Source organism: Oryzias latipes (genome assembly GCF_053564925.1).
Source record: "Oryzias latipes strain Hd-rR chromosome 1 unlocalized genomic scaffold, Olatipes_Hd-rR_3.1 chr1_Y".
Taxonomy (NCBI): Eukaryota; Metazoa; Chordata; class Actinopteri; order Beloniformes; family Adrianichthyidae; genus Oryzias; species Oryzias latipes.
This window is the reverse complement of record NW_027616335.1, coordinates 6,442,201-6,457,264: the sequence shown is the minus strand read 5'-3', so window position 1 is coordinate 6,457,264 and position 15,064 is coordinate 6,442,201. Positions and strand designations below refer to the sequence as shown.

The following is a 15,064-nucleotide window of genomic DNA, read 5'->3' as shown; positions in this document are numbered from 1 at the left end:
TTTTGTGTGGCACTTAAAGAGAACATTTGCTGTTGTCAGCAGTCAGTTTAACTGTATTGACTGTTATCAATCCATATTCATATTGAGATTTGTTTTTTAATATTATCCTTTGTGATGTTTTACCAACAACCTCCACAGGCTCATGTGGACAAATGAATTACATCTTCTTGTTTTTTTACAGACAAAAATGGACTTTGAATTTTTGATAGTCTCAAAAAAGTGTTGCTAGCTGCATAACCGACTCCTGGATAATACTGTGACAACCAAACCTGCTATGTGCTACAGTCCTGCCCTCAGATTTCCTGACAGTGGTGCAATATTTTCTCAAAGAAACACTCCATTTTAGAAAAAAGTAAGTCATATGGGAAACTCAAATGTTCACTTTTTGACTATTTTTTTTAAAATTTAAAGATATACTAGACCTTTATTTAAGGAGACCTAAAACCCACTTCTGATGACATGAAGAGCTGCAACATGGTCAAAACAGTGATGAGACAGTTGATGCTAAAAATGAAACATGACAAAAGTGGTAAAGAGAGCACATCTAGTAAATGGAACAATGATGAAAGAAAAAAAGGCAAAAGAAAATAAGTAGGTGTTTAAAAACATTAAAAACCAGTGGGGGGGCGGCTGATGCAATAAAGTCGGGCTACAATTTCGAAGCGCTTCTTAGCTGTTAATAAAATACCTTAACGGACTTTAAAATAGACGACAGCTTCAAGATTGATCTGAAATATGATACACAGTTGGGGGTTAAGCCTCATGAATTAACTGCAACTTATAATATTTAAAATCAGTTGACTGGAAACTTAATCCATATGGAAGTAATCAACCTAATCCAGCCCATCACTTTGTCTAACTTGGGTATGAAAGGATGACAGCAGGAACAATTCATTGTAAGAGTCGGAACTCTTAAATTTGCCACTTTTTGAGTGAAGATTCTAGAGGATCTTCTATTTGAGCAACTTGAGTGGTTTTAAACGTAGAATCCATCTCCTCGCGCAAAACTTCAAGTTAAGAGTTTGTTGTAAAATTGCTAAACAAAGGGCAAACACTCCTTACAGATTTGAATCTGAATATTGGCAAACAAACACATCTGAATGAAAGTGACATCATTCAATTGTAGCTCCGGTTTCACCAGAATCTAGGATGGTTCTGCTGGTCAACAGCAGTCAAAGTCAGTGCAAAAACAGCTCAAAAGGAACTCATAAAATTTTCATAGCTTTAGTCATTTTCACTTCAAGTATTATTGATTTCAAGTTATTAACCCTTGGGCTATCCTAGGCACTTTAACGTTGGGAGTTGGGTCATCTAGACCCACAAGACAGTGCGCTAAACCTTTTTTTTTTCAATGATTTGTGAACCTCACTGGTGTCCATGGATTACATGAAATCTTTCCACCTTTATCCACCTTTGTCATGGTAGGGAGAACACATCAATGTAAGGGTGGGGTCATCTAAGATAGCACAAGGGTTAAAGGTTGGGAACTCTTGGTTTATACATCGTCAAGACATTTTTGGAATCAAAAACCATGTTGCTTAGCATTTTGCAAAATAAAGAAACAAAAATCGAGAAATACTTTAATACAGAAATCTAGTTGTTGAAACAACAGTCTATTCACTTTTGATTTATTTTAGCTGAATTTGGACCACGCCTGTTCATGACAGCGGCTTCTTGTTCTTCCACTGCTGTTCAATGTCCTCTATGGTCTCTGGCAGGAATCTGTTGCGTGTTTCTGAAAGCGTCCTCGCCACCAGTCCTCCTGTTAGAGCCAGAAGGCACAAGACCAACTGTGGGAGCTTCTCCCAGACCTCATCGAGTAAGAGGATGAAAGGGGCCAAAGCAACACCAAGACGACCCATGAAGGAGTTGTAGCCAAAGCCGTTCTGCCTAAAATACACAAAAAGATGCAAATATTGTGGAAGCAGTCGTGATTCAGTCCCTGCTATGCGGATTTATTGCAAGGAGATAACACATTTGAGTAAAAGTGTGCACGTTTCTGTGGGTGGTTACCTCAGCACAGTGGGATAGAGCTCAGAGCAGTACAGCACAACGGTTGAAAAGGATGCTGAGGAAAACCCTTTCCCAATGACTGCAACAACTGTTCTGGGGACAGACAAGTCTGGCAAAAACCAAGAGGCCAGCCATTACTGTTTATGTTTATCTAAACAATAACTATACAAACATGTTTTCTTCTTGTTTAAAATGATAGGAATATCAGAAGAAATACTGCATCCTGCAGGAACGCTCTCAAATCTGTGGTCTGGGATAAAAGTCCTATTATTTTATGTACAAAGGAGCAATTTCATATTTAGCACTGAAAAGAATATGAACATTGTTGATTCCTTGCAGTGCCACAATTATACAGCAAATTAAGAAAGTAGTAAACAGATTTTCAGACTTTAAACATGAACTGGTAAAGAATGACAGGTTTTGCACTGAAGTGAGTGAAACTTCAAGACTCAAACAAATCAAATCAAACTTTATTTTTAAAAAAATGGGCTTCTCATACTTGCGTAGCTTGAAGTGCTTTGGTGTTAAAAACAAAAACAGACAAAATAAATAAATGAATACTTAAAAAAATACAAATAAAAAAAACCCAGCCCCCCCTTTACCCTCCCCCCTCCCTCTGTTAACACCCATGACCCCACACACAATAAAAACTTATAAAAGTAAATTCTAAAGGTAACTTAAGGCTTGGGTCTGCTGTGAGGAAACAGTATTTTGAAGATGAATGAATGGATTTATGAACCAACAGTGTTTTGTTACAAATTTTTGAGTTTGCTGCATCAGTGAAAATTCCTACCTGTTCTTTAATTGATTAATATGTGTTTTGAGTAGCTGTGATCTATATTTCAAAATGCATTATGAATAAATGTTGTTTGCTTGTTACATACACCAGATATTCCTTTGGGAATTAATGAAGTGTTTTTGAATGTAATTGAGTTGAAATGACCACTGCTTACACATCTCAAATCTCAATGTCAAGTCTCAGTTCTCTGGGTACAAATCTTAAGCAAACTTTAAAGTCAGAGAATGTGTCAAGATAAACTCTAACCTGGAGTATTGGGCTTACCTTTCGGGATGACAAGGTTGATTCCAAGACAGATAGCGGCACACAGCAGAGCTCCCATCTGTGTGGGTCGTCTGCCAATCTTATCCAGTAAATAGTAAACTGTCCCTTTGGCTGGCAGTTCAATTAAAGAATAAACAAATTGAGTGAGGTAGATGCTGAGGCCTAAGCCTTGGATGTTGAAGCTGATGCCATAATATGCGGTTGCCAAACAGAACCTGAAAGCACAGAAATGTTCAAGTCCAATAATATTTTTAGAAGTTATACAAGCTATAATTAAAGAGAACACTACCATAAGAACAACACCAGAGAAGATGCAGGCAGACATTCTGGATGGAAAAACCTCTGTGGATTTATCTGTTAAAACCTCTGACACCCCGCCCACCCCACTCTTTAAAATACATCCGAGATGTTTCATCTGCATTATTTTTAACTTCTACTGTCAGGAGGAATGCACTACAGTTTGTCTTTTGTATTGTTTGACCTTTTGAAAATAAAGCAGACAGAAATTCGATTTCAGTCCAAAAATGTATAAATTTACCTTTATTACTATAACCTTTTGACAGATGAATGAAAGTTAAGAAAACAGAAAGGCAATGAATTATTTACAAATCTTTATGGATATTCTGTAAGATTTCAGCCTTTAAAACCTTTTATTGTAAAACTGTTTTCAGAACCTCCTTACTTTGCTCATCCCTGCTGTGCCAGAATTTCAGAATGACTACAACAGTAAAAGTTATGCAAAGCCTAGATTATCATAACCCCCCCACCCCCACCCCCACCCCCTTTTTTAATATTGGGTGATCCAGAACAAATTGTAATTGTTATCTGTTAGCAACTTATTCAATCCAGTTTGCTGCAACTGGGCTTTTGGTATGTTAGACTTTATCCATTGTTTATAATAAATAGTCAAATACATTACTGATAAAAAAAAGCTGTGGTAAGTGTATAAGAAAAGAAGTAAGCAGCAGTTTTTCTTCGCCCTCATAAATGTATAGCAGAAAAACGTCTGCTCACGCCACTTCCTCTCCTTGTCTGTAAGAACAGTGGCGACCTGCTTCTATGGTAAATCATTTAATCTGAATCCCACTGATGATGGCTTTTTCCTGTTAGCTGGTGAAATAAACAGTAAATCAACTCAAATTTCAGAGCTTGATTCAGAGTTTATTGAACCCTGACTTATGTCATTTTAAAAGATGAGTATACATACCACAATATACCTGTACTTAGGGCAATTTTTCTCATTTTAGGTGTCCTTATCAAATCAAGGTAGGAATAGGTTTGATCAGTTTTCTTCGTCTCAATGATCGTTGCTAGTGTCTGAAAGTACGAAAAAGAGATATAATCACTTTGTATTTTCTGCTCTGTTAAGTTGAGCTTGAAGTATGCAAACCTCTATACTCAGGATGGGACTTGACTCTTCTGCTCCATTCATCTTGGCACATTTCTTTAGATGAATCTGAGCTTGTTCAAACTTTCCATTGGCAATAAGCCATCGCGCTGACTCAGGCATCCATCTGATGCAGAACGAGAGGGAATTGTTTGTAAACAAACATCCGTAAAAAACACTTGTAAAATTAAGTTTTGCCCTCCCCAAATGTCCACAGAATTTATTTATTTTCAGTGTTTGGAAACCTGAAAATGTTTTAAGATAGTAATTTTAAAATATGTACTCGAAATCACATTACATGCACAGAACAGACAGTCTGGTTGTTGGATATTTTCTGATAATCTGATATTTATAACCCATTTAGTTCTAAAACAAATGCATTTTTAAACTTCATATAATATTTCATGATTGGTTGGAGTTCATATGAATTTCTGAGTTACCTCCAAGTGATGATACTCAAAATTAATGGTGACGAAACACAGAGAATCAGCCAACGCCAGTCAGTTATATGGTAGGCAATTCCTGGAAATACACAGTTCCAAACTGACCAGGAAAAGCTATCAACCACTCCTACCAACTTCCTGTGGTTGACGTCCACCCACTCCACACCTGTAAGGAAGTACAAATCATTGCTATGATCACCCAACAACATTTTCAAAAGTTCACCATTGACTTTTTGCAAAAAAAAGCTCACAACTTAGAATTCTTCAGATGCAAAATAAAGATGAATTACTGAGGACTGCTGAGACGATGACAATGCCTGTAATGCAAAACCCAGTGAAGAACCTCAGCACTGCAAACATCTCGTAAGTTGTGGAAAAAGCACTGGCAACAGCAAATATCAGAGCCGATATGTAGGAAACCAGCAGCATGACCCTCCGGCCGTATCTGCAGAAAGTTGGTTATTAGGTCAATTCCAGAGAGTTTAAAAAAACAACAACTGCCATTTCCCTTTTCAAGTGAAAAAATAAACACAGAAGCTGTCATACCTGTCACTCAGACTTCCAAAGGATATAGCTCCAAACATGACTCCAATGAAAAAGATAGTTGCAGATGCTTTGTTTTTATCACGCTTGTCACACACCAGATCCCACTTGAACCAAATTAAGATTAAGACAAGATCACATTGTTGACTAAGATCAGACAATAAAAGTCATCATGATTGTTGTAAACTTACCTCTGAGGTTATTGTAGATTTGAACGTTGTGTTGTCATAAACCCATCCGTTTTGGCATGATACAGTTAGCATTTCAGTAACATTAGGGGAGCTTAGCAACAACAAATGATACTGAGGCTCCACAAACATCTGACAGGAACTTGGAGTGCCATCCTGCTGGACTGGAATACTGACAAGGAGCTTCTCTTCCCAAGACAAGTTTTTAAAAATACCTTCATTGTCAAAAGATTTAATGTCACAGTGATGAGCTGGAACAGCCGCTATAAAATTACTCAACATGAAGTGGCAGGGCAAAGTGAAGCGACCCAGGAAGTTGATTCCAATGATCATGATCTGAAATTTTCCAAATCCATTAATTTCATCAAGCACATTCTCGAACTTCATTGTTTCTTCCAACTCCTGGCAGTCTGCCTCCTTTTAACATGGGCAACTAAAGCAAATTTTCTCCTGTTCTTGCACTTTTATACTAACAACAGGCTACAGTTTTGGGTGGATGCCCAGGCAAGCTAACCTTTGATATTCAACTTTTCCACTCTCTCTTGGATTGCTGATGAAATATGTTAATGTTTTACTTCATTTAACCACAAAAAAAAAAAATCCTAGATGGTGGTAATATATAAAACTGTATGTTCACTAAGCGTACTGCAATGGGTTAGTGACCTGTCCAAGATGTATCCTCAGCTTCGCCCAACAGAAGCTTGGATAGGCCAAGCGGGTTCGGAAAATGGATGGATGTTCAGTAAGCCTTAAATAAGAAATTGTTTTGTTGCTTCTTCTTTGAGCTTACATTGTACCTGAGTATTGGAAATAAACAATGAAAATAAATTTTTTATTTCCCGGTGGTACCTTTATTTGAAAACAACTCTGAAAAGGGATTAAAAAAATAGCTGGAAAATATAAAAAAGGCTTTAGCTATCCTCAAATTGTCCTCTAATTTTGAGCCATGGCTTTGATTGTGTGCACACTGATGTGTTTTTTGAACTTTTGTCCTCTCATTTTGTCAGTGTGCTCATGATTTGTGGACTCCAAAGACTGAAGTACAGCGTGAATCTGACTAGTAGGCCGAATCCGAATTGCTTTTCCTGCCCCTCTGGCTCCTCCCTATTGCTCTAATTGTAGGGGCATTTGTCCAAAAGAGTTTTTTTTTTTTTTAGGAGGAGGCGGAGCGACTTAGGCCTGGCTATTCTTCCACCAGTCGGGTGATCCTCGATGCACTTGCGGGTGGAGGAGAATGCATTTCTTCATGTGGGTGGGCTCTGAAGCACAAAAGTTGACTCTTAAATGTTAGTATTGAGTTTTCGTCTTTCATAACTTTTTAGAGTTATAAATGTTATGTATTTTCCGAGCGCTTGCAGCTAACGTAGATGACCAGCGGGCATTGAGGATGTCGGCAAGCAGTAGGAACATTCAAATTTGAAGACACTATTTTTTTTTTATCTCTCCGCTGAGATGGAAAAATGTAGGGACTGGGAGAAGCAGCTGGGGTAATTTGGATTCCGCCATACCACAAAAGTGTTTCGAGTGGTGAAGTTCAAGATAGTTAAGTCAGTTGGTCCTCAACCAGTGTCAACATGAGCTAAATACTAGGGATACCATTGTTCTTCTAAAAAACCACTATATGTTAGACTAGGAAACCGAATTGTGGCGAAAGTGAATTGTTGCATCCCTACTGCATAACAGTATGTTCCTGTTGAAATTGTCAAACAACTGTTGTGCTGAATTTAAGGGCATAGTAGTTACTGTTTTGTTACATTACACTAGGCTTAGTATGAGCCAACTGAAAGGTTTTCCTTCATTAATACGTAATAAAAAAAAAAGATTTTTCTGAATATTCAATTTTTTGTAGTTGTTTTGTGATACACAAATCATATATGGAACTGAAACAAAACCATGACCCAAAAATGGAGGTTTGAGCTGAAATTTGGGGAAACTGAATCATTGCATCACTACTAAATATAGCTTCAGAAAAACAAAGTAGGATGAGAAAAAAATGAAAAGATTCTTTGTATTATTTTCTCCCAGGACACACCTGATCCAAAAATACAACACAACCAGAGTCAAGAAACAGTAATTTAACATAGTTTTACTGATGAGCATTTAAGGGGTTAACTTTTCTTTCTCACAGTAATTATAAAAAGCTTTGAGGAAATCCTCTTTGTCTTCATGAACGCTTTTGTTTTCATTGTCCTATGCATGATACAGGATCTTTATTTTGGTTTACAGCATATTTATACAACTTTGAATACAATCACATCTAGTACCAAAACCCTAGATTGCTGTTTTTCAGCAGCTGCCATCACTCGCTGGTTCCTCCTTTGTTTGCATTGAAGAAAAACTTCATGAAGCAGATTTCTCATCACTTGTTGGAATTGATCGCCTTCTAAAAGTAAAAAAAGAACAAAAAAACAATCAAAGGATTTGTGAACAAAAATGTATAATATTTTTTCTTCATGTTAGCAAGACTCAAAGGAAAGGTGTACAAGACAGTGGTGAGACCAGCTCTGCTCTATGGGTTAGAGACGGTAGCAGTGAGACAGAGACAAGAGGCTGAGATGGAGGTAGCGGAGATGAAGATGTTGAGGTTCTCCTTAGGAGTGACCAGGTTAGACAGGATAAGGAACGAGTACATCAGAGGGACGGCTCATGTTGCCTGTGTTAGCGACAAAGTCAGAGAAGCCAGACTGAGATGGTTTGGACATGTTCAGAGGAGGGATAGTGGATATATTGGAAGAAGGATGTGGGAGATGGGGCTGCCTGGCAGGAGGGCAAGAGGAAGGCCAAAGAGGAGATATATGGATGTCTTAACAGAGGACATGAAGTTGGCTAATGTTAGGGTGGAAGATGTTCATGATAGAGTGAGGTGGAAAAGGATGATTCGCTGTGGCGACCCCTGATGGGAAAAGCCGAAAGAGAAAAAAAAAGAAGAGAAGGATCTACATAGGTTGTTTCATTCTACCTTTTTTGTTCTACGTCCTCTATGGTCTCCGGAAGACGGATGTTTCGAGTTTCAGGAAGAAAAGAAGCGGATAGTCCTGCTATGAAAGCCACGGCTGAGAAAATGGTGTTTGGAAGGTGAATCCATGTTTCTTCAAGAATCATCATCAGAGGGGAAACAGAAACTCCTATACGAGCCATGAAGGAGCTGTATCCTAACCCATTTTGCCTATGTGGAAAAAAAGAAAAAGAAATACATTACCAGTTCGCAAATACCCTTAAATTATAAGTGCTTACAATGTGCTAAAATTTAATAGCTTTATCAAAATACACTTTTTTAACCTCATGACAGTGGGGTACAGCTCTGTTGTGTACAGAAATACAGTTGTGAATGCAGCTTCAGCAAGCATCTTGCCCAAAGCTCCCACAGTGGTCCGTGCAGCCACCTGATCTGTGACAGTCAAGTTCATTTCGCAGCATTAAATAATTTAAACAACTATAAGCTTTTCTTTTAAAAGAAAAAAGAAACATTTTCCTTTTACCTTGAGGGATAAAAATGTTGCAGAAGATGCACAGTCCTGTCAATAAAAGTGTTCCGACTTGAGTCAACCTTCGGCCTATCTTGTTCAAAAAGAAAACTATGAAGGCTTTTGCTGGAACTTCTGTCACTCCATAGATGAACTGTGTGAGATAAATGTTCACTCCGAACCCAGTGACATTCAAGCTAATTCCATAGTAGGTACAAGCCACTCCAAACCTTCAAAAGATGAAAGATTATTTATTATTTTTTTTATTTTATCTTAACATATGTAGGTTTGTACACCTGTCAGGCACTTTATTAGGTACACCTTGCTAGTACCAGGTTGGTGCCCTTTTGCCTTCAGAACCGCCTTAATACTTGGTGGCAAAGATTCAGGAAGGTACTGGAAACATTCCTCAGAGAGTTTACTCCATATTGACATGACAGCATCACACAGTTGCTGCAGATTTGTCGGCTGCACATCCATGATGCCAATCTCCTGTTCCACCACATCCCAAAGGTTCTCTATTGTGTTGAAATCTGCCGATTGTGGAGGCGATTTGAGTCCAGTGAACTCATTTTTATGTTCAAGAAACCAGTCTGAGATGATTTCAGCTGAATGATATACCTGTCATCCTGCTGGAAGTAGCCATCAGAAGATGGCAAAACTGTGGTCATAAAGGGATGGACCACAATACTTAGGTAGGCTGTGGTGTTGTAACCATGCTTAATTGGTACTAAGTGGCCCAAAGTGTGCCAAAAAATTTTCCTGCACCATTACACCAACACCACCAGCCTGAACTGTTGATAAAAGGCTGGACAGATCCATGATTTTATGTTATTGATGTCAAATTCTGACCCTACCATCTGAATATGGCAGCAGAAATGAAGACTTATCAGACCAGACAATGCTTTTCCAATCTTCTAATGTCAAGTTTTGGTGGACCTGTGTGAATTGTAGCCTCAGTGTTCTGTTCTTAGTGATCCCCGGGTGGTCCTCTGCTGCTGTAGCCAATCTGCCTCAAGGTTGGACTTGTTGTGCGTTCAGAGATGCTTGCAGACCTTTGAGTTACTGTTGCCTTTGTACCAGCTCCAACCAGTCTGGTCATTCTCTTTGACCTCTGACTACAACAAGGCATTTCTGCCCATGCACAGAACTGTACTCGCTAGATGTTTTTTGGACGTTATCTGTAAACCCTAGAGATGGTTGTGGGTGAAAATCCCAGTAGATCAGCAGTTTCTGAAATACTCAGAACAACCCATCTGCCACCAACAACCATGCCATGTTCAAAGTCACTTCAATCACTTTTCTTCCCCATTCTGATGTTCGGTATGAACTGCAGCAGATCGTCTTGACCATATCTTCATGCCTAAATGCATTGGTTGATGCCGTGTGATTGGCTGATTAGAAGTCTGAGTTACCGAGCAGTTGAACAGGTGTGCCTATTAAAGTGGCTGGTGGGTGTACATGTGGATACTTATATATATGTGTGTGTTTTGTGTGGTATTCAAAATTTTGCACATTATAAACTACAGGAAGCCATCACAGTACTTGAGTAATGTAAATACCAAACTATGCCAGTAAGAAGCGCCAGTCGTCTCATTCTGGGGGTTTTCACAAGGTCCACATAAGAATATTTTCTGTTTTCATCCTCCACCAGTATTACTTTAGACAAAACCTGGAGAGTAAAGCGGAAACATCAATCAAAGAATAACATATTGAATACTGGTAATGCAAAAGAATATTGAAAAATAAGAAAATTGCTACCTCGGGCTTTAAGTCTGCCATGAAGTCCTCTCTGTGGTTTACAGTGGCACACTGATGAAGGTAAAAATGAGCTCTATCCACCTTTCCAGTGCTTATCAACCACCTAGCAGACTCAGGAAGCCAGCTGTGACACAAAGGAATGAAAGAAGTGGTTGCATGGAAGAAAAGTCACACCTGGAACAATTTTGAGTTGCATCTGAAGTCTTTTCACTTCTCCTCACCGCCAAGTGATCATAGCCGCAAGCAGCGGGGCTGTAACAGTGGCAGTCAGGGACCTCCAGTCATTCACAAAATAGGCCAGAGCAGGCAGTACTACAGTAGAAAAGCTCCAGTCCAGGCTCATCAGAACACCCACATATGTCCGATGCTTGATGTCCACCCATTCAACACCTGCAAGAGCATCATTCTTGTGTTAAAAGTTAGTAATTTTAATGTGAAAAAAAGTTTGTTTGTTTTTATTTGAGTTTTTGCAAACATACAATTTTTACATGTCGGTGTCCAAAAATTTGATTTGGCAACAGATAGTTGTTTCTTTTGTCTTTTTATTTTTATTTTTATTTTTTTTTGCACATACACTCAAAAATTTTTTTTTTGTAGATTTCCTTAAAAGCCTATGTCAGGCGGTTGCACACAACCATATTGAGTAATTGTTGTAAAGCATGATTATATAGTATGAGCTACGGAATCCCACAAGGATAAATATTCTAGTATTCTACTCAAGGGTGTTTCGTAATCCCTTGCCTAAATCGTTGAGGGATGCAAAATATTAATATTTTACTTAAGCATTTTCAAAATATGTGAAAAATTAAGAGTTAAATAAAAATGAAAAAATGCACTTCAGTGAAAGTAAAAACAGCTACAGTTTTCTTGAGTATAGCTAGTACTTAAATGCATATGCTGCTGGACATCCAGCAACAGCAACTGTCACTGCTAAGAAAACAATTGTTGGTGTATGGGTTTGTGTCAGCGCAACAGAGGGAAAATGTAGAAACAACCCTCAAACCTCAAAAAATGTAATGACAAGACACGTTAAACTGATAAAAAAAAAAATCAGAAATGTGGTATTTGGTAAACATGGCTTTGGTGCAGTTTAGTATTAACTAATAGCATAACATTTGCCACACTAAAGTCATAATTTGTGTCTTAAATCATCTTTACTTTTTGTAGTTGTAAATAGCAAAAACCAAGACGGTCAACTCACAAAGAACGATGGAAACTATACTTATTCCAGAAATTCCTACTCCGGTTAAAAACCTCATAGCAACGAACATGGGAAAATTATATGAGAAAGCACTTGCAAATCCAAAGGTGGTGGTTGCTATGTAGGACACCAGAAGTGTTCTTTTACGGCCAAACCTGTAAACAAAATATACAATATAGGTTAGGACATCAATCATATAAACATCAATGTTTCTGATGAGAATTTTAAAAGCTGCAGGTGGCTTTTATTCCTGTCAGAAAAGTTGTGACAAGATAGTGACTTTTTAGAACAAGGTCTTGTTTTTTATGTCTTTTATTAAAGGTCACTAAACAATTATCTGCCTCAGTCCTACCCTTTCCTCTTAAACATGAATGTTTTCTGTAAGCTCTAACTTCAACATCCAATCCTTCAACTAATAATATCTATGTTCAAACCCTCTCAATTTGGATTGTCTAGTTTCATTTATGAAACATCTTAAGATGAGTCGTCCCCTTATTCTTTCCATCCTCATTACTCACAAAAAACCCTCCACATCTCCAGTTCTGCACTTTTTTTATACCATCTACAGCATTTTCGTACAAACCTTTTTATTTTTAAGACTTGCTGATGCTCTTTTTGCCACACCTGACATTTACTCATTACAGCCTGCTGTCAAACAAATAAAGTTTCTCCATTGTTGTTTAATTTTAAATTGTAATTTGACTCTTGAAAACCAACTCTGAAGGTCAAAGGTCTACTTGTGTATAAGATCTTCCTGATCTTAAAAACGAGGGCTGGGTCAATAAAATCGAGTAATCGATCTGAATTGATCCAAGCTTAATAGATCAATAATCGATCCATAAAAGTTGAGATTGATCTTTCATGACTTTCCTTTTCCGGTGACCTAACGCTACTCTCATGAGATCAAGCTTTGAAACATTCATGGTGTACAACTGTGAAAACTGCTAGACAGTTTACAAAATACAATCGGAAGGTTGATGCAACATTACTAATATACTTTGATGCATCTACAATGTAATTTTAACATTAACAGCAGTACAGTCAAAGTATGCAGGCATGATGCTAACGTATAATGGAATTTCCCATAGGACAGATAATGCTAACGCTGGGTCGACCTAAAAATAAGTTGCTGACTAAAAGAAGAAGAAAGTGTAATGCTATTGCATGAGCTCCACCTAGTGGTCAAACTGAAACACCCTCCAGGAGAGGCACAACAATTATTTTTGTAACAATAATTGTTTGGAGCCTTTAAAATGTCAATGATCTGCACATTTTTGTTGGAACTTCTACCATGTAACACTGTATGGTGTTAACAATCTCATTGGTTTATTATTTCACTACTAAATCCTACAGTATATGAACTGTATCAGTTTAATATAAATGTACTCAAAAGATATGTATACATTTATAACGTATTTCTGTAGAAATATGTCTAAATGTGTAATTTCAAAACTGAGTTGAATCGAACAGATCAAAAGAAAAAGTAAACCAATCAGGCTCTGGTGAATCTTATCAAATCTATTCTGGGAACTATTGGTGAGACCCAACCCTAATGAAACCTGATTGATGGGAGGAGCTTGTTGTAAGTAAATCAAATAAAGAGCTGCTCCTTATGTGTCCGTTCCGTATTGGCAGCTCCTCAGAAGCTGCTTCCTTCAGATGTGTAGTTTGATATACAAGAAAAAGAGCAGAAAAGAATTGATCAGCACACCATTTGCCATGACAGTGTGATCCGTCACTTTCACAGGGCTTGGGGTTGAAAGAAAACTTGGTGGAAAACGGATGGGGAAAGAGTGAAAAATGAATCATTCATATCAGTCATCATACTGGTAATGCAGTGTCTAAATTAAAAAGTAACTCATAAAAGTTGTGTCAGAGGTTAAAAATATTAAATTGAAATACTGTTGTTTAGAATTTTTGGTTGCAAAAATGAAATCAATGAGATTTAATCTCTTTGGTGCAAACTGACCTTGAGACATCATTTTTTTAACTGCGGCATCTATTAGTCCCACATTATTTTGAATAATTGTTAGCAGCTTTAATTGCAGTTTTTGTTTACATATAAATGAATTATTCTAATTTCTCTTTGTAGAATTAATTTATAATTTCTAGATTTTAAAAATAGTCAAAAACCACATACCTGTCACTGAGATATCCAAAAATTGCTGCTCCAAGCATGACCCCCATGAAAAAGATGGTAGCTGTAGCTCTGTTCATGCTTTTCTTATCACAAACCAGGTCCCACTGCAGGAAAAACACACACAGAAATCAGAGGAATAAAAAATGCTGATCTGGTATGGATTTTATGTCTCACCTGTGAGGCCAGAGTAGATTTGAATGTGGTGTTGTCGTACCACCAGCCATTCGTGCATGGTATTTTGAGTGGGTCAGTGCTGTTAGTCCCGTTCCAAACAAGATGGTATTGAGGCTCTGCAAACATCTGGCAAGAGTGTGAACTCCCATCCTGCTGAGCGGGAATACTAACGACAAGCTTCTCCAGCTCAGATAAATTTCTAAAAAGGTCTCCATCATCCAGAGGGCTGATGTCACAGTGGTGAGAAGGAACAGCTGCAATGAAATTATTCAGCAGAAAGTGAAAAGGCAAAGTCATGCGAGGAATTACCAACAGAAGGATTGTCCTAATTTGAAACCTTCCAAATCCGTTAACCTCTGCCAGCACATTCTCAAACTTCATCTTGAAGATAAATCCCCAAAAATGACAGAAGGAGGAAAAGAAAAAAATTCAATGAAAGAAGCAACAGCGACGTCTTTCATCCAGATGCTGCTAAGTGAAAGATTTATTGTGCTCACTCAGCTATATAACAGGAGTCTAGTCTACAAGTTTGTTTTTTTCAATGAGTAACTTGCATTTTGTCTGCAAAATGTCAGCTTGCAGCCACCCTGAACAAGATAAAGCAGGATGAGACAGGTGCACCAAACATTAGAATTGACAAAGTTATGATAAAACTGTGTTTTGCAAAGTCTGAAAACTAATCATTTA

The 15,064-nt window shown here is 37.9% G+C and overlaps 2 protein-coding genes across 2 annotated transcripts; both read right to left on the bottom strand.

Annotated features, from left to right (window-relative positions):
* Positions 1-1,567: 1,567 nt before the first annotated feature.
* On the bottom strand, positions 1,568-6,129 carry LOC101169903 (solute carrier family 22 member 7-like). Its single transcript, XM_004084289.5, has 9 exons — positions 5,641-6,129; positions 5,453-5,556; positions 5,197-5,351; positions 4,904-5,072; positions 4,467-4,590; positions 4,284-4,393; positions 3,077-3,291; positions 2,014-2,122; positions 1,568-1,890 (listed from the first exon to the last, which is right to left on the bottom strand). Exons 1-9 carry the CDS (start codon positions 6,022-6,024, stop codon positions 1,659-1,661), a joined length of 1,602 nt encoding a protein of 533 aa, XP_004084337.2. The 5' UTR covers positions 6,025-6,129; the 3' UTR covers positions 1,568-1,658.
* A 1,699-nt stretch (positions 6,130-7,828) lies between these two features.
* Positions 7,829-14,857, bottom strand: LOC101170147 (solute carrier family 22 member 7). The gene is made up of 10 exons (XM_023961116.2): positions 14,378-14,857; positions 14,204-14,307; positions 12,064-12,218; positions 11,084-11,252; positions 10,863-10,986; positions 10,664-10,773; positions 9,117-9,331; positions 8,917-9,025; positions 8,597-8,803; positions 7,829-8,020 (listed from the first exon to the last, which is right to left on the bottom strand). Exons 1-10 carry the CDS (start codon positions 14,756-14,758, stop codon positions 7,978-7,980), a joined length of 1,617 nt encoding a protein of 538 aa, XP_023816884.1. The 5' UTR covers positions 14,759-14,857; the 3' UTR covers positions 7,829-7,977.
* Positions 14,858-15,064: the final 207 nt, after the last annotated feature.